Source organism: Scyliorhinus torazame, chromosome 19, assembly GCF_047496885.1.
Source record: "Scyliorhinus torazame isolate Kashiwa2021f chromosome 19, sScyTor2.1, whole genome shotgun sequence".
NCBI classification, from domain to species: domain Eukaryota; kingdom Metazoa; phylum Chordata; class Chondrichthyes; order Carcharhiniformes; family Scyliorhinidae; genus Scyliorhinus; species Scyliorhinus torazame.
Genome location: NC_092725.1, coordinates 83,221,525 through 83,239,884, shown reverse-complemented (window position 1 = coordinate 83,239,884; position 18,360 = coordinate 83,221,525). Strand labels below are relative to the sequence as shown.

Here is an 18,360-nt window from a genome sequence, read left to right as displayed (position 1 = left end):
ACAACACCACCGACTTTAGTGTCGTCTGCAAATTTACTCACCCACCCTTCTGCGCCTTCCTCTAGGTCATTGATAAAAATGACAAACAGCAACGGCCCCAGAACAGATCTTTGTGGTACGCCACTTGTAACTGAACTCCATTCCGAACATTTCCCATCAACCACCACCCTCTGTCTTCTTTCAGCTAGCCAATTTCTGATCCACATCTCTAAATCACCCTCAATCCCCAGCCTCCGTATTTTCTGCAATAGCCTACCGTGGGGAACCTTATCAAACGCTTTACTGAAATCCATATACACCACATCAACTGCATGTATTGGAAACTCACCCAAACCAATCAGCATGCTACAGGGGTAGGGACAAATTGACTCAGATTGATAACAAATTCCTTTAAAAATAGAGGTCCGGGCAGCCATTTTCATTCCGGAATCACTCTATACTATATGCTTGACTATCTACTATCTTTATTTCGTATATCTACTCTAACTCGAAGTCTGCGCAAGCTGTTTTGCTTTGAGCAAGAAATCATTACTGTATTTTGAAGGGTTCAGATCGTTTGTACGCTACTAAGTTTAATTATATCTCTTAAAGTCTTCTACTGGCAGGGGCTTTCTTGAGAATATTTGATTTGTAACCACAAGAAGATTTCAAACTCTCAATTATAATCAAGAGACACCCAAAAAAGATTTAATTTCGCATCCGAGACATGTAGTGCAAATTTCTACTTAGTTAGGTGTATCCGAGACAACGCTTAACCACGGGTCGATTTCATCACAGATTTACTGTTGGAGTGCAGCAAATTTGCTCTGAATTGGGAAGTTTAGAACATTAACAAACATTTCAAATGGAATTCCACGATGGGTTTGGTTCAAGAGATCAGGATGTAGAATCGGTTTGGGTGGAGATGGGAAACAGTCAGGGAAAGAATTCACTCACGGGAGTAGTCTACAGGCCCCCTAACAGTAACCACCATGTAGGACAAAGTATACAAAAAGAAATATTGGGGAAATAAATATTGGGGGCTTATGTTAAAGGGACGGTAAGAATCATCGATGATTTAAATCTACTTATAAACTTGCAAAATCAGATTGGGCGTAGTTACCTAGATGAGGAATTCATAGAATGCTTTTGAGATACTTTCAAAGCAGTGGATCCTAAAGCAGGTTACATTAGAGTTCGGATTGTATAATGTGACAGGATTAATTAATGATCTCAGAGTGAGGGCACCCAGAGGTAGCAGTGACCCTAAGATTATCGAATTTTACATCCAGTTTGAAAGGGAAAAGAGTGGGTCTAAGATTACTCTATTTCAAATTTATACAGGGGCAACTACGTGGGCATGAAAGATGAACTAGCTGAAATGATCTGGGATATAATGCTAGAGGGTAGATTAATAGAGAAGATGCAGCAGACTTGTAAGGGATTTTTCAGAATACTCAGAATAGGTGTATCCCTACTGGAAGGAAAAAATCTTGGGGGAAGACCCACCATCCGTGGTTAACCACAGAAGTTAAGGAAAACATCAAACTTAAGGAAAAAGCATATAACTGCACAGAATTGAGTGGCGGGTCAGATGAATGGTCATAATATAAAGAATGGCAGTGAATGAGTAAAAGGTTAATCAAGAAAAAGAAATTAGAGTATGAGTGTCGGCTAGTTAAAAATGTAAAAATCGATAGTAAAAGTTTCTGCAGGTATTTAAAAAGGAAGAGTGTAGTGTAAACTGAGTGCTCTTCCTCCAGGGACTTACAATGGGAAGTTAATAGTGGATAATAAGGAATGGAGATGAAATGAACAAATATTTTTCTTCTGTCTTCACTAAAGAAGATCCATAAAACAGGACAACTGCAGAATTACGAAGTGCAGAGGGATCTAGGTATTGTAGTGCATGAGCCACAAAAAGTTAATATGCAGGCACAGCAAGTAGTTGAGAAGGCGAATGGAATGCTATCCTTTATTATGTGAGGAATTGAAGATAAAAGTAAGGATGTTATGCTTCAGTTATACAGGGAATTGGTGAGACCACTTCTTGAATACTGGGCATAGTTTTGGTCTCCATATTTCAAGAAGGAGGTAAATGCTTCGGAGGCGGTTCACTGAAATTTCACTTACCCTTTCCTAACATCTGCTGCCTCAGACAAAAGTCTTTAAAGCAGCAGCTTTGAAGGCTGTTCTGAGGAGGTTTACTGGATTGCTATCGGGAATGAAAGGGTTCTCTTATGAGAAAATGATAGACAGACTTCACTCCCTCTTTTTCACAGCAGAAACCACTTAGCTGCTTTTGATGTGGTGAGGAGTTGTCAATCAAAGCATTGCAATTAGCATCAAAGCACATGAATGGAGATGCATTCAAGCATGAAGGGAAAAATAATTAAACAGTCCACAAATCACCTGTGACTGGACGATAAAACTGTCAAATACTGGCTGGTGAAAAATATTGCGATGTGAAATTAAATGGAAGAATTGCATTTCAAAGGCTGTCAGGGGATTTGAAGCCTTTTCAAGTGTACTTGGCTTTGAGAAACCCTCTGACACTTGTAACAGCTGCTTTAAAGACTTTTGTCTGAGGCAGCAGGTGTTAGGAAAGGGGGAGCGAAAATTCAGAGATGTTTCTTTTAACGGTACTGCCTGGATTACTTTTCAGCTTTCAAGCAGGGGTCTCTAATAGTCTAATGGGGGTCTCTGATGGGGGAGCATGACCTGTTATTGCTGTTGTAAGGATAGGGGAGATGTCCCTCTTTGTCAGTGGGGGTGGCAGAACTAGCGTTGTGGGGGTTATGGGTACCCTAATGTTAGGGGTACCCACACCGGACCTCAGGATCAGGCCACCCACTCAAAATGGTGGCCCAAACAGTGATTTGGACAAAATCTGGTGAGCTCTCCACTACGCATATATTTGCACAGTTAACGAGTGAGACTCATACCTGGGTCCTGCTCCCAGCGCTAAGAACAAAGAAAAGTACAGCACAGGAACAGGCCCTTCGGCCCTCCAAGCCCGTGCCGACCATGCTGCCCGACTAAACTACAATCTTCTACACTTCCTGGGTCCGTATCCCTCTATTCCCATCCTATTCATGTATTTGTCAAGATGCCCCTTAAATGTCACTATCGTCCCTGCTTCAACCACCTCCTCCGGTAGCAAGTTCCAGGCACCCACTATCCCCTGTGTAAAGAAACTTGCCTCGTACATCTACTCTAAACCTTGCTCCTCGCACCTTAAATCAATGCCCCCTAGTAATTGACCCCTCTACCCTGGGGAAAAGCCTCTGACTATCCACTCTGTCTATGCCCCTCATAATTTTGTAGACCTCTATCAGGTCGCCCCTCAACCTCCGCCGTTCCAGTGAGAACAAACCGAGTTTATTCAACCGCTCCTCATAGCTAATGCCCTCCATACCAGGCAACATTCTGGTAAATCTCTTCTGCACCCTCTCTAAAGCCTCCACATCCTTCTGGTAGTGTGGCGACCAGAATTGAACACTATACTCCAAGTGTGGCCTAACTAAGGTTCTATACAGCTGCAATATGACTTGCCAATTTTTATACTCAATGCCCTGGCCAATGAAGGCAAGCATACCGTATGCCTTCTTGACTCCTTCTCCACCTGTGTTGCCCCTTTCAGTGACCTCTGGACCTGTACACCTAGATCTCTCTGACTTTCAAAACTCTTGAGGGTTCTACCATTCACTGTATATTCCCTACCTGCATTAGACCTTCCAAAATGCATTACCTCATATTTGTCCGGATTAAACTCCATCTGCCATCTCTCCGCCCAAGTCTCCAAACAATCTAAATCTTGCTGTATCCTCTGACAGTCCTCATCGCTATCCGCAATTCCACCAACCTTTGTGTCGTCTGCAAACTTACTAATCAGACCAGTTACATTTTCCTCCAAATCATTTATATATACTACAAACAGCAAAGGTCCCAGCACTGATCCCTGCGGAACACCACTAGTCACAGCCCTCCAACTAGAAAAGCATCCTTCCATTGCTACTCTCTGCCTTCTATGACCTAGCCAGTTCTGTATCCACGTTGCCAGCTCACCCCTGATCCCATGTGACTTCACCTTTTGTGCTGGTCTACCATGAGGGACCTTGTCAAAGACCTTACTGAAGTCCATATGGACAACATCCACTGCCCTACCTGCATTAATCATCTTTGTGACCTCCTCGAAAAACTCTATCAAGTTAGTGAGACACGACCTCCCCTTCACAAAACCATGCTGCCTCTCACTAATACGTCCATTTGCTTCCAAATGGGAGTAGATCCTGTCTCGAAGAATTCTTTCCAGTAATTTCCCTACCACTGACGTAAGGCTCATCGGCCTGTAGTTCCCTGGATTATCCTTGCTACCCATCTTAAACAGAGGAACAACATTGGCTATTCTCCAGTCCTCCGGGACATCACCTGAAGACAGTGAGGATCCAAAGATTTCTGACAAGGCCTCAGCAATTTCCTCTCTAGCCTCCTTCAGTATTCTGGGGTAGATCCCATCAGGCCCTGGGGACTTTACTACCTTAATATTTTTCAAGACGCCCAACACCTCGTGATTTTGGATCTCAATGTGACCAGGCTAACTACACACCCTTCTCCAGACTCAACATCTACCAATTCCTTCTCTTTGGTGAATACTGTTGCAAAGTATTCATTTAGTACCTCACCCATTTCTTCTGGCGCCACACATAAATTCCCTTGCTTATCCTTCAGTGGGCCAACCCTTTCCCTGGCTACCCTCTTGCTTTTTATGTACGTGTTAAAAGCCTTGGGATTTTCCTTAACCCTATTTGCCAATGACTTTTCGTGATCCCTTCTCGCCCTCCTGACTCCTTGCTTAAGTCCCTTCCTACTTTCCTTATATTCCACACAGGCTTCGTCTGTTCCCAACATTTTAGCCCCGACAAATGCCTCCTTTTTCTTTTTGACGAGGCCTACAATATCTCTCGTTATCCAAGGTTCCCGAAAATTGCCGTATTTATCCTTCTTCCTCACAGGAACATGCCGGTCCTGAATTCCTTTCAACTGACGCTTGAAAGCCTCCCACATGTCAGATGTTGATTTACCCTCAAACATCCGCTAGTAGAGACCAGTCCTGATTCTCCACTTAGACTCAAAAATGAAGAATCCTGGCCATAATGTGGTAAAGATTAGTGGTAAGCCAGATGATTTGGAAAGTTTTAAAGAACAACAAAAGATGACCAAAAAAAAATAAAGAGAGAAAAGCTAAACTATGAGAGTAAACTAGCAAGTAACATAAAAACGGACAGCAAGAGTTTCTTTAAATATAGAAAAGGGAAGAGAGTGGACAATGTGAACAAAGGCCCTTAGAGAATAACCAGGAAATGGCAGGGGAGTTAAACAAATACTTTGCTTATGTAATATCCCGCATGGGACCTACGTGGTGGGAATGATTGTCTTCCACATGCTCCTGGTAGAGTCCAAGATCTCCTGCTAGGGGTGGTGTATCTTAATTAACCAATGTCGATAAGGTCAACCAGTATGGCACCGACCGAGCTGGAACCCAGTAAGGATCTACCGGGTAGTGTAACTATCGTTTGTGTGAATAAAACTTTGTTTCTAACTTTACTCAGTGTGGACTCCCTTGTGTCCTTATTAAAGTGTCAGTCTTCATGGTGGAAGACACTAATAACATTCCAAAAATAAATAATGAAGGTGCAGAAGGGGAAGGAAACAAATACAACAGCAATCACGAAGGAAAAAGTACGAGGGAACCTAATGGGTCTAAAGGCTGATAAGTCCCCTGGCCCTGATGGGTTGCATCTCAGGATATTAAAGGAAGTGGCTACAAAGATTATGGATGCACTGGTAATACTCTTCCAGGAATCCTTAAATTCTGGAAAAGTCCCAGAAGATTGGAAAACTACCAATTATTCAAAAAAAGAGGGGCACAAAAAAAATAAGTAACTATAGGCCAGTTAGCTTAACTTCTGCAATTGGGAAATGTTAGAATCCATTAGAAACGATGGAATAGCAGAGCATTTAGAAATGCATAATAGAATAATGCAGAGTCAGCATGGCTTCATGAAGAGAAAATCATGCCTGAGGTGGTACTTTGAGGTGGTAACGAGCAGGGTAGATGAAGAGGAACCAGTAGATGTAATATACTTAAATTTCAAAAAAGCATTTCAGAAGATAAGAGCCCATGGTGTTGGGGTAGCATATTAGCATGGATGGACGATTGGCTAACTGATTGAAGTCACACAGTTGGGATAAGGGGACCATTTTAAAGATGACAACCTGTAACTAGTGGAATACCACAGGCATCCGTGCTAGGGCCACAATTATTTGTAATATATATTGGGCGAGGAAAGTGAATGCATTATTGCCACGTTTGCGGATGATACAAAAATAGATGAGAAGGTAAGTGGTGAGGATACACAAGGAGTCTACAGGAGGATATAGACAGTTTAGATGAGTGGGCAAAAACTTCACAGATAGAATATAATGTAAGAAAATGTGAAGTTATGCACTTTCGTAGGAAGAGGATTTCACAGGAAGAGGCAGCACAGAGGATTTGGGGGAAATGCAAACTCAGCAGGTAATTGGGAAGGCAAATGGAGTATAAAAATAGGGAAGTCCTGTTAAAACTATACAACGCACTAGTGACTGGACCTGGAATACTGTGAACAGATTTAATTCCCTTCTCTAAGGAACAATATGCTGACATTGGGGACAGTCCAGAGACGGTTCACTCGGTTGATTCTGGTACGAAGGAGTGGTTGAGTAGATTGTGCCAGTACTCAGTGGAATTTAGAAGAATGAGAGGTCACCTTATTGAGACATTTAGGATTCTCAGGGGGCTTGACAGTGTAGATGCTGAGAGGATGCTTCCTCTTGTGGGAGAGGCTAGGACCAGAGGGCATAATCAGAGAGTAAGGGGTTGCCCATTTAAGACAAAGATGAGGAGAAATTTCTTCTCTCAGAGGATAGTGAATCTGTGTAATTCTTTGCCGCAGAGAACTGTAGCGGCTGGGTCATTAGTATGTTCAAGGCTGAGATAGACACATTTTTTATCAGTAAGGGAATCAAGCAATATGGGGATAAGGCGGGAAAGTGAAGTTGAGGCTATTAGATCAGCCATGATCACATTGAATGGTGGAGCAGACTTGATGGGCCAAGTGGCTTACTTCTGCTCCTACGTCTTATTGTCTAAGGCCACCCTGGAAATGTTGGTCTCCAGATGAGAGTTAGTGATTCATGTTCCTGGTGGAGTTTGTGGCATTTTCTGTCACCTTCTGACAAAATTGTTGAGAGAGTCTGCTCGAACAACAGAGGAATTTCAACCACAATAGATGCATGTATAGATTAGTTTGATGTCAGTGTTCGTCGTAGTACGCATGCGCACATGGGAGCTACTGGTCACAAAACCGTGGAACAGTTTAATAGTCATGGACGATTCCGGAAAGGAGTGTCAGAAAATGGTTTATTTCCAAAAGTAACAGTTTTATAAGTTACTTTTAAGTAACAGTCCCATTCCCAGTCGGGACTACTCTCCAGCTCTGCTCCTACCCAGGCTCACTTTTATAGTACTGAATTAACTAGCCCATTGATGGGCCTCCATCCCTCAGCGAAGGAGTTTGCACTCCATGGGGCTCATGGGGAGATAAATTGGATTGCTCCCATGGGTCATGGGGGGTATAACAAAAGTCAAAAGTTAACGTAAGTTTAAACTATGGCAGTAACATTCCTGTTTCCGAATTCCCACTGTTCAGTGACCACCCCCTTGGTGAACATGAATCACCACAGGCACTTCTCAGGGATAGATGTATTAGAATAGATCCCATTTGTCCCTTTAGCATACAGCCTTCTCAAGTCCTTCTCTGATTTCCTTGTAGGGCTTCCCCTCTCTGCAATCTTTGCTCCATTTCATAGTCATGTAGCAGACAAGATACACCATCACAATTGCCATACCTGGGCAGTTATTCATCTTTCTTCCCTGACTGTGAGAATCAACTTTCAAAAAGCAGCACAATACTTCCACAAACTGTCAGGCCCATATTTTCACCATGATTGAGAGGCTCTCTGTTATGTTGAAAATTCTAGAAATGGTCAAAATTTCCACATCCTGCTCATGAATTTTGTACTTCCCATTTTTGTGGAGCGGGATTGGAGTTTGGCTAGGGTTTGTGCACGTGTGGTTTGCGGAGTTAAATAGCCATCTCAATCATCAGCTGCCTTCACTGAAGTGGGATTTTGGAAGGCCTGCAGTGTGAAACCCAGAGTATGCTGATTAGAACAGTTAAGAGAGGTGAACTTGGATTTGTTTGGGTATCCCTTTGGATAGGATCCGAGGACACATTTGAGAGACGTAAAGCACCCTTTGAAAGAGGTAAGGCACCCTTTGGTATTGCTAAACGTGAAAATGGTTTGGCACTTTTCATGTATAAATTAATTGGACCAGTCAAGGTGTAAAACTGTCCAGTTGTCAAGGAACTGATAAACAGCTATCCAGCTGTCAAGGAACTGTTCAGAGTTCAAGAGTTGTTCAGTTTCAAGCTGTCCAGGAAGTCTAAAAGTTATCCAGATAGTGTCAAAGCTGTCAGGGAACTGTCCAAAGATACCAGGTGAGTTCTCATGGAGGGGGTAAGGGCAAAGGATGGTGGGTGTGGGGCATGGGTTGGTATTAGTTGGCACTAAATTGGCAGAGGGGTATGGGGGCAATGGCGATTGGGTAGAAGGGCAGGGGTTTGCATAAGAGGTGTGAGGGACTATGGGGTGGATAGGAGGGAATGGGTTGGCATAGCGGCTGTGAGGAGCGGGGGGGTGGGGCCATGGGTTGGCATAGGTTGGCATGAATGGAGTATGGGGTAGAGATGAGGCCTAGAGGGATGGTTTTTATTTTACTATTATCCTTATTTGTTTAAAAACAGTGCTGAAGTATAAAGACAGGCCTTGTGCCCAGCCCGCCTCGACACCCAGAAGGCTCCACACTCATTCTGGGGTTGCCGGTCACCCCGTCCCCCCACCCACCTAAAATCTAACCAGCAGGCGGATATTTTTCAAGGTCGGTTTCACCGAGCTGAGAAATCTCATAATTCTGCAAACCCCACTCAGGGACAAAATCCTGGGCCTTAGCCTCAGCAGAAGTAACCTGAACTTGTCTGGCTCTGTAAATAGCCATTGTGCAGAGCCCTGTTTGTAGATGGATGCTTGATGAGTGACAAACAAGTGGACCTACATGATCCACATTTGCAAAATGGGTCTCACATTAGCCAGTAGGGCTGTGCGGCATCATGACATCACCACTTCAGGTTTTTCTAACACATACGTGCCTTTCTTTATGGAAGGTTGCGCTAACATGTCAGAAATGTTCAACTTCTGTAGGCTTCAGCAGCACTACTGATAAGAGTTTTAAACCCATAATGACAGCATTCTTGAAACTTGGCTGAAAGAATACGCAAGAGATTCTAGTACAGTTGGTTAACCGTACCGACACAGTTGAAATTCAACTCAGAAAGTGGTAAGGTGGTTCATTTTGGTAGGAAGAATGAAGAGAGGCAATCCAAGCTAAATGGTACAGGTTTAAGTTCGGACGCAAGAACAAAGTACCTGGGGTGTTTGTGCGTAACTTTGTGAAAGCAGCAGAACAGGTTAATGAGGCAGCTAATAATTGTATGGAACCTTGGGCTTTATAAATAGAGGCATAAAGTACAAAAGACAGGATTATGCCAGCACGAAATAGGCCAAAGCTAGGCACCATTATTTAGGAAGGACATGAATGCTTCAGAGAAGGAACTGAAGAAATATGCTTCCAGGGAAGAGAAATTACAGTTACATGGATTATTGGAGAAGCTGGGCTTGTTCTCCTTTAGAGCAGTAGAAGCTAAGAGCTAAGTTGATAGAAATATTTAAAATCATGAAAGGTTTATATATAGTAAAGAGACATTGCTTCCAATGTTGGAAGGGTCAATCAGGGCAGCACGGTAACACAGTGGTTAGCACTGTTGCTTCACAGCGCCAGAGTCCCAGGTTCAATTCCCGGCTTAGGTAACTGTCTGTGCGGAGTCTGCGCATTCTCCCCGTGTCTGCGTGGGTTTCCTCCCGGTGCTTCGGTTTCCTCCCACAAATCCCGAAAGACGTGCTGTTAGGTAATTTGGACATTCCGAATTCTCCCTCTGTGTACCCGAACAGGCGCCGGAATGTGGCGATTAGGGGCTTTTCACAGTAACTTCATTGCAGTGTTAATGTAAGCCTACCCGTGACGATAAAAGATTATTATTAACTGGCGGGCACAAATGTAGGATACTGGATAATGAATCAGAGGAAAAACTTTTTAATGCACAAATGGTTAGGATTTGGAATGCACTGCCTGATAAGGTGATGGAATCAGATTGAATCATACCTTTGAAAAAGTAATTGGATAAATATTTGAAGAAAATAACATTGCAGAGATATGAGGAACAATTGATGAGTGAGAAACATTTCATTTCCCTTCAAACGAGCCAGTGCAAATTCACTGGGCCAAATGACCTCCTTCTCTGCTACTGCATTATTTTAGATTTTCTGTTTCTTATGTCGACAGATCAATCATTATCACCATCAAGAGACGGGGATAATTTGTGAAATATTCCTCAAAGCCACTCACCTATTGATGCACGATCAATTACACAAAGAGAGTTGGATGCATCGAGGCTTTATTACACTAAGATGTGTGGCCTCGTACAGCAGCTGGCGAAATGGCTGTTGTACGAGGAGCACACATATTTATACTCTGCCTGCTGGGCGGAGCCAGCAGGCAGGGAACTACCCCTGTACCTGTAGTACAGGGTCTTACCGTAAAGCACCCAGACCGACATCCTCTATATACAATATATACATCAGTGGTGACTACCACACCTATCAACCATCTGAAGTGTTCCCTCGCTATAACATCATACTTTATCATATGGTCAGTTAATTATATGTTATTATGAGATAGCAACTTCTATTTTTCAAGCTGTTCCATATTTGGAGAGGGCTCACCTCCTGCTGGCGGCACAACTTGATCCAGCAATTTCATACTTGTACGTTTCCAGATTTTCTTGATAATAGCTCGAAGTTCTTCATTTGCTTGTTCCAAATTCCCTGTTCAGAAAGGACATTGCATTTTAGATATGGGCCCTGCAGTTAAAGGCAGAATCTATCTCAATTTATCAAACAATTCCCTCTTATCTATAACTTTTAAGTGGGGTAGTGATAGTGGAAGAGATTTGCTGCCCATGCCCAAAATGGTAGTAGGGAGAAATTCAGCCACCGCGTTGTGACTGGGCCGAAGCCAGGTGCAATAGGTATATCCCATGGAAGCCCCAAATCAGGCTTTGTGCCGGGCGCTGGGCCGATCGCGAGTCGCCTGACTTGCTCTGCCCAGCGTGATCTGGATCACGCCCTCGCTGGGTGAGATCCAGATAATGAGATTTAAATGAGCTATTAGGCTCATTTAAATACCCGGACGCCATATTCATCTGCCGTCCAGGAGTCAATCGTCGAGTCTGCAAGACCTCAATCAGCCGCCATTGAGCACTGGTTTCCACAAACATGGACTAGGTGTGATGGCACCTTGGGATCTCACAGGCCATTTGAGACCCCCGGTGGTCAGGGTCAGGGCAGTGTAGTAACTTGGCAGACCCGTGTCACCCGGTCATCTTGGCACTGTCAGGGTGCCAGGCTGTCAGTGGTGCCTGTGTACCAGATGGGCATTGACGGGGGTTGGGTCTTGGGGGGCCTTGCCCATGGGAGGGGGGATTTTGAGCAGCCAAAAAACTTTTAGGGGGGTGAAAGAGGGGATCCAGAAAGTGGATGGGGTTGCAGGGATGGGGGGGGGGAGTGGCAGAGTCCTGAAACGGGGGCATATACAGATCGGGGCAGCTATTCAAAATGGCACCCAATCTGCGAGGAGCTGGAACACGAAAAGAGCCTAAGTGTGGCATCGATGGGGAGAAACCTCACAAGGTCAAAAAAAACCTTGTGCTGGGGGTCCACTTAAAAATTGCATTAGGTAGGCATATGTCCAAGTTTTCTGTACATTCCTCTGTCAGTAATCCATCTTTCAGGCAAGGCACAGACATCTGAAAGTTGAAAATTCCCTCCAGTGAGTTCCCATCTGTAAACAATTTAGTTCCAGATCTTCTGATCAGGATTGGAAACCACGTGGCACAGTGGTTAGCATTGCTGCCAACGGCGCTGAGGACCCAGGTTCGAATCCCGGCCCTGGGTCATTGTCCGTGTGGAGTTTGCACATTCTCCCCGTGTCTGCGTGGGTTTCATCCCCACATCCCAAAAGTGTGCAGGTTAGATGGATTGGCCAAGCTAAATTGCCCCTTAATTAGAAAATAAATAATTAAGTGCTCTAAATTTATTAAAAAATAGGATTGGAAACCATAATTCCAAAATGACCAGACAAAAAAACGCACACCCTATATTTCAGGGAAGCTGTTTGATGCAAGATCTTTTGCATCTGACCTAGTGCCGTAAATCATGAAGGGAGCAGCACAGATAGTCCACGTAGAAACCATACCCCCTTTTTCTGGCACCAGCTGTTGTATTTTGGTTGGTAAGGAGTTTAAGTACTCCAATGACGCTTACATAGCTGCAGAGAGAAGGTAATTGTGTATGGGTAAGGAACTATGGTAGGTAAGGTAAGTGGGTAAGGGAAAATGGTGTTAAATGAGTAAGATGGTAGGGTTGCAGGTGGTCGGGAGGCAGGTGGAAAGGGGAGGAGGTAGGTGAGGTGGGCAAGGTGGCAGGTCGGTAGGGTGGCAAATGGGTAGGGTGGTATGTGGGTGAAGTGGATGAATGGGTTGAGGTTGAGTCTTGTCAGGTCAGGGGCTAATTAGGTTGGGTCAGGGGAATTAACATATGTGGGGGGGGGAGTTGGTGGGGAAGTCAGTGTCAGTGATTGGAGGGGATCAGTTCTGTAGTTACCAAGTTGTTAAACCAGGATTTCACTTGCTAAACATTTCCCGGGTAAGTAAGTTAAAACTGTCTTTAACTCAGAGTTGAAGAATTTTTTGGAGGATTCTGCGAACAGGGCAATTGCCCATCAAAAGTTCAAACTTCCTGGGCAATTCCCAGAGTTCTTGAGTTGGGACTTCTGAGGGGTTCCACAGCACAGCTTCTGGGGTACATTGGTCTGTGAGTATCCTGAGGTTAGAAGATCTGGGCTTTCTCTTATTTTGTTTCCTTCAAAATAACCATGTTAGAAATAGATGTCCTGAAGCAGGCACCTGATCAACTTATCAACATCAGAGGCCATCGTAGCTTAAAGGTCTGAAAATAGATAAACTGTTAAATAATGTAAAATACTGTACCTTCAGTTTTGATCCTTAAAGCAGTTCGAACCAAAGCAAAGAGAGTTGCATTGAACATGACTGTGCCATCACTGTTTAACGGCATATTCATGGATACCAAGCGCTGCATGAAGGACAAAAATAATATAGCTGACTGAAATGCCATAAAAATGATTCCAAATTTTACAGCATTGAGTTATTAAAGTTATGCTAAGGAAACGAAATACATACTCAATGGAAAACCAAAAGTTAAGAGCTAGCATAATCCAGATTTAAAAATAATGAAGAAAATTAATAACTTATTCAAAATAAGGATAAGAAAACGAAAGCGGTTATGATCACGGTAGCATTGTGGATAGCACAATTGCTTCACAGCTCCAGGGTCCCAGGTTTGATTCCCGGCTTGGGTCACTGTCTGTGCGGAGTCTGCACATTCTTCCGTGTGTGCTCCGGGTGCTCCGGTTTCCTCCCACAGTCCAAAGACGTGCGGGTTAGGAGAATTGGCCATGATAAATTGCCCTTAGTGTCCAAAATTGCCCTTAGTGTTGGGTGGGGTTACTGGGTTATGGGGATAGGGTGGAGGTGTGGACCTTGGGTAGGGTGCTCTTTCCAAGAGCCGGTGCAGACTCGATGGGCCGAATGGCCTCCTTCTGCACTGTAAATTCTATGATAAGAAGTAGTTTCTTCACTTTGAGTTATTTATACAAATTTTCCTGTTATTGTATTTGAGCATGTAGGGTAACTTGGGCAGAATACCCAATAGAAAATCAAACAGTAGTAATGATAAGATGGAAAATCAGGGGGGCTTTCCTAATTTGTGTCTGATTTTTCATGTCAAATTTCTATGAAACATATGTGATGCAATAATTATGCTACTGAACTAGTAAACCAAAAAATATCCCACATGATAATTTGAGGGCACAATTTAGCCACCACGTTGCACCCAGTGCAGAGCCAGGCGCAATATGTGAATCCCGCGAGAGCCCCAAATCGTGCTCCGCGCCGGGCTCTGGGTCGATTGCGAGCCACCTGACTCAATCCACCCGGTGAGGTCTGGGTCTTTCTCCCGCTGGTCCAGATCTGCATATTTAAATGATCCATTAGGTATTCACCCGGCGCCTGGGAGTCAATGGCTGTGCCTGCGAGACCTCAACAGACCTCTGTTAAGCATTGGTTTCCACAAACGTGGACCTGGCGTGACGGCACCTCAAGGGGTTTGTCAGGTCATTAGATACCTCCAGGTGGTCAGGGACAGGGCAAGGTAGTCATAGAGCCATAGAGTTTTATAGCACGGAAAGAGGCCCTTTGGCCCGTCACGTCCTCATCGGCCATCAAACACCTAACCTCTACTCTCATTTTCCAGCACATGGTCTGTAGCTTTGTATGCAATGGCATTTCAAGTGCTCATCTAAATAACATAAGAACATAAGAACTAGGAACAGGAGTAGGCCATCTGGCCCCTCGAGCCTGCTCCGCCATTTAATGAGATCATGGCTGATCTTTGTGGACACAGCTCCACTCTCCGGCCCGTACACATATCCCCGAATCCCTTTATTCTTTAGAAAGGCATCTATCTTTTCTTAAAAACGTTTAAAGAAGGAGCCTCAACTGCTTCACTGGGCAAGGAATTCCAGAGATTCACAACCCTTTGGGTGAAGAAGTTCCTCCTACACTCCGTCCTAAATCTACCTCCCCTTATTTTGAAGCTATGCCCCCTAGTTCTGTTTTCCCCGACCAGTGGAAACAACCTGCCCGCATCTATCCTATCTATTCCCTTCATAATTTTATATGTCTCAATAAGATCCCCCCGCATCCTTCTAAACTCCAATGAGTACAGTCCCAGTCTACTCAACCTCTCGTCATAATCTAATCCCCTTAACTCTGGGATCAACCTAGTGAAACTCCTCTGCACTCCCTCCAGTGCCAATATGTCCTTTCTCAGGTAAGGAGACCAAAACTGAACACAATACTCCAGATGCGGCCTCACCAACACCCTATACAATTGCAGCATTACCTCACTAGTCTTGAACTCCATCCCTCTAGCAATGAAAGACAAAACTCGATAAGCCTTCTTAATCACCTGTTGCACCTGCACACCAACTTTTTGCGACTCGTGCACCAGCACACCCAGGTCCCTCTGCACAGCAGCATGTTTTAACATCTTACCGTTTAAATAATAATCCATTCTGCTGTTATTCCTCCCAAAATGGATAGCCTCACACTTGGCAACATTGAATTCCATCTGCCAGACCCTAGCCCATTCACCTAACCTATCCAAATCCTTCTGCAGACTTCCGGTATCCTCTGCCCTTTTTGCTTTACCACTCATCTTAGTGTCGTCTGCAAACTTTGACACATTGCACTTGGTCCCCAACTCCAAATCGTCTATGTAAATTGTGAACAACTGCGGGCCCAACACTGATCCTTGAGGGACCCCACTAGTTACAGGTTGCCAACCAGAGAAACACCCATTTATCCCCACTCTCTGCTTTCTGTTAGTTAACCAATCCTCTACCCATGCTACCACTTTACCCTCAATGCCATGCATCTTTAGTTTATGCAGCAACCGTTTGTGTGGCACCTTGTCAAAAGCTTTCTGGAAATCCAGATATACCACATCCATTGGCTCCCCGTTATCTACTGCACTGGTAACGTCCTCAAAGAATTCTACCAAATTAGTCAGACACGACCTACCCTTTGTGAACCCATGCTGCGTCTGCCCAATGGGACATTTTCCCTCCAGGTGCCCCGCTATTTCCTCCTTAATGATAGATTCCAGCAATTTCCCTAAACCGCAGTTAAGCTTACCGGCCTATAATTACCCGCTTTCTGCCGACCTCCTTTTTTTAAACAGTGGTGTCACGTTTGCTACTTTCCAATCCTCTAGGACCACCTCAGAGTCTAGTGAATTTTGATAAATTATCACTAGTGCGTTTACAATTTCCCTAGCCATCTCTTTTAACACTCTGGGATGCATCCCATCAGGGCCAGGAGACTTGTCGACCTTTAGCCCCATTAGCTTGCCCAATACTGCCTCCTTAGTGATTACAATCATCTCAAGGTCCTCACCTATCATATCTTTATTTCCATCAATCACTGGCATGTTATTTGTGTCCTCCACTGTGAAGACTGACCCAAAAAACCTGTTCAGCTCCTCAGCCATTTTCCCGTCTCCTATTATTAAATCTCCCTTCTCATCTTCCAAAGGACCAATATTTACCTTAGCCACTCTTTTTTGTCTTATATATTTGTAGAAGCTTTTACTATCTGCTTTTATGTTCTGAGCCAGTTTACTTTCATAGTCTACCTTACTCTTCTTTATGGCTTTTTAGTAGCTTTCTGTTGTCCCCTAAAGACTTCCCAGTCCTCTAGTCTCCCACTAATTTTTGCCACTTTGTATGTTTTTTCCTTCAATTTGATACTCTCCCTCACCTCCTTAGATATCCATGGTCAATTTTTCCCCTTTCTACCGTCTTTCTTTTTTGTCGGTATGAACCTTTTCTGAACACTGTGAAAGATCGCTCGGAAGGTTCTCCACTGTTCCTCAACTGCTTCACCATGAAGTCTTTGCTCCCAGTCTACCTTAGCTAGTTCTTCTCTCATCTCATTGTAATCGCCTTTGTTTAAGCACAAAACACTAGTGTTTGATTTTACCTTGTCATCCTCCAACTGTATTTTAAATTCCACCATATTGTGGTCGCTCCTTCCAAGAGGATCCCGAACTATGAGATCATTAATCAATCCTGCCTCATTACACAGGACCAGATCTAGGACCGCTTGTTCCCTTGTAGGTTCCATTACATACTGTTCCAGGAAATTATCCCGGGCACATTCTATAAACTCCTCCTCAAGGCTGCCTTTACCAACCTGGTTAAACCAATCGATATGCAGATTAAAATCTCCCATGATAACCGCTGTACCATTTCTACTTGCATCTGTTATTGCTTTGCTTATTGCCTGCCCTACCATCCTGTTACTATTTGGTGGCCTATAGACTACTCCTATCAGTGACCTTTTCGCCTTACTATTCCTGATTTCCACCCAAATTGATTCAACCTTGTCCTCCATAGCACCAATATCATCCCTTACTATTGCCCGGATGCCATCCTTAAACAACAAAGCTACACCACCGCCCTTACCGTCCATTCTATCCTTTCGTATAGTCTGATACCCTTGGATATTTAACTCCCAGTCGTGACCATCTTTTAACCATGTTTCAGTAATGGCCACTAAATCATAGTCATTCACGATGATTTGCGCCATCAACTCATTTACCTTATTTCGTATACTACGAGCATTCAGGTAAAGTACACTCATGCTGTTTTTTATGTCTTTGTTATGAATCCTAACACCTTGATCAGTAACTTTTCGCAATTTATTTTTCCTCTTACCCTTTCTCCTAATTTTCCTTGTCTTTGAACCCATATCTCTACATAATAACCTGTCACGTAACCTGCTGCCTTGATCTCCATTAACCATTATTCTGTCCAGAGCATTACATTTCCCTTCCCCCCAACTTGCTAGTTTAAAGTCCTTGTGACCAACCTATTTATCCTATTCGCTAGAACACTGGTCCCAGAATGGTTCAGGTGAAGACCGTCCCAACGGTACAGGTCCCTCCTGCCCCAGTACTGATGCCAATGCCCCATGAAATGGAATCCCTCTTTTAGGGCAGCACGGTAGCATTGTGGATAGCACAATTGCTTCACAGCTCCAGGATCCCAGGTTCGATTCTGGCTTGGGTCACTGTCTGTGCGGAGTCTGCACATCCTCCCCGTGTGTGCGTGGGTTTCCTCCGGGTGCTCCGGTTTCCTCCCACAGTCCAAAGATGTGCAGGTTAGGTGGATTGGCCATGATAAATTGCCCTTCATGTCCAAAATTGCCCTTAGTGTTGGGTTGGGTTATGGGGATAGGGTGGAGGTGTTGACCTTGGGTTGGGTGCTCTTTCCAAGAGCCAGTGCAGACTCGATGGGCCGAATGGCCTCCTTCTGCACTGTAAATCCTATGATTCTATGATTTCCCGCACCACTCCTTTAGCCACGTGTTAACTTCTCTAATTTTCTGAACCCTATGC

General features: G+C 44.1%; 1 protein-coding gene across 5 annotated transcripts in view; it reads right to left on the bottom strand.

The window, feature by feature from the left end:
* The window catches only part of cacna1c (calcium channel, voltage-dependent, L type, alpha 1C subunit), a 1,623,635-nt gene that overhangs the window by 138,482 nt on the left and 1,466,793 nt on the right, over window positions 1-18,360 (bottom strand). For all 5 annotated transcript variants that reach the window (XM_072484617.1, XM_072484613.1, XM_072484615.1 and 2 more), the window contains 2 exons: window positions 13,308-13,410; window positions 10,984-11,085 (listed from right to left, as the gene is read on the bottom strand). In XM_072484617.1, the coding sequence (XP_072340718.1) occupies window positions 10,984-11,085; window positions 13,308-13,410 (205 nt within the window). The remainder of the gene's footprint in view (window positions 1-10,983; window positions 11,086-13,307; window positions 13,411-18,360) is intronic.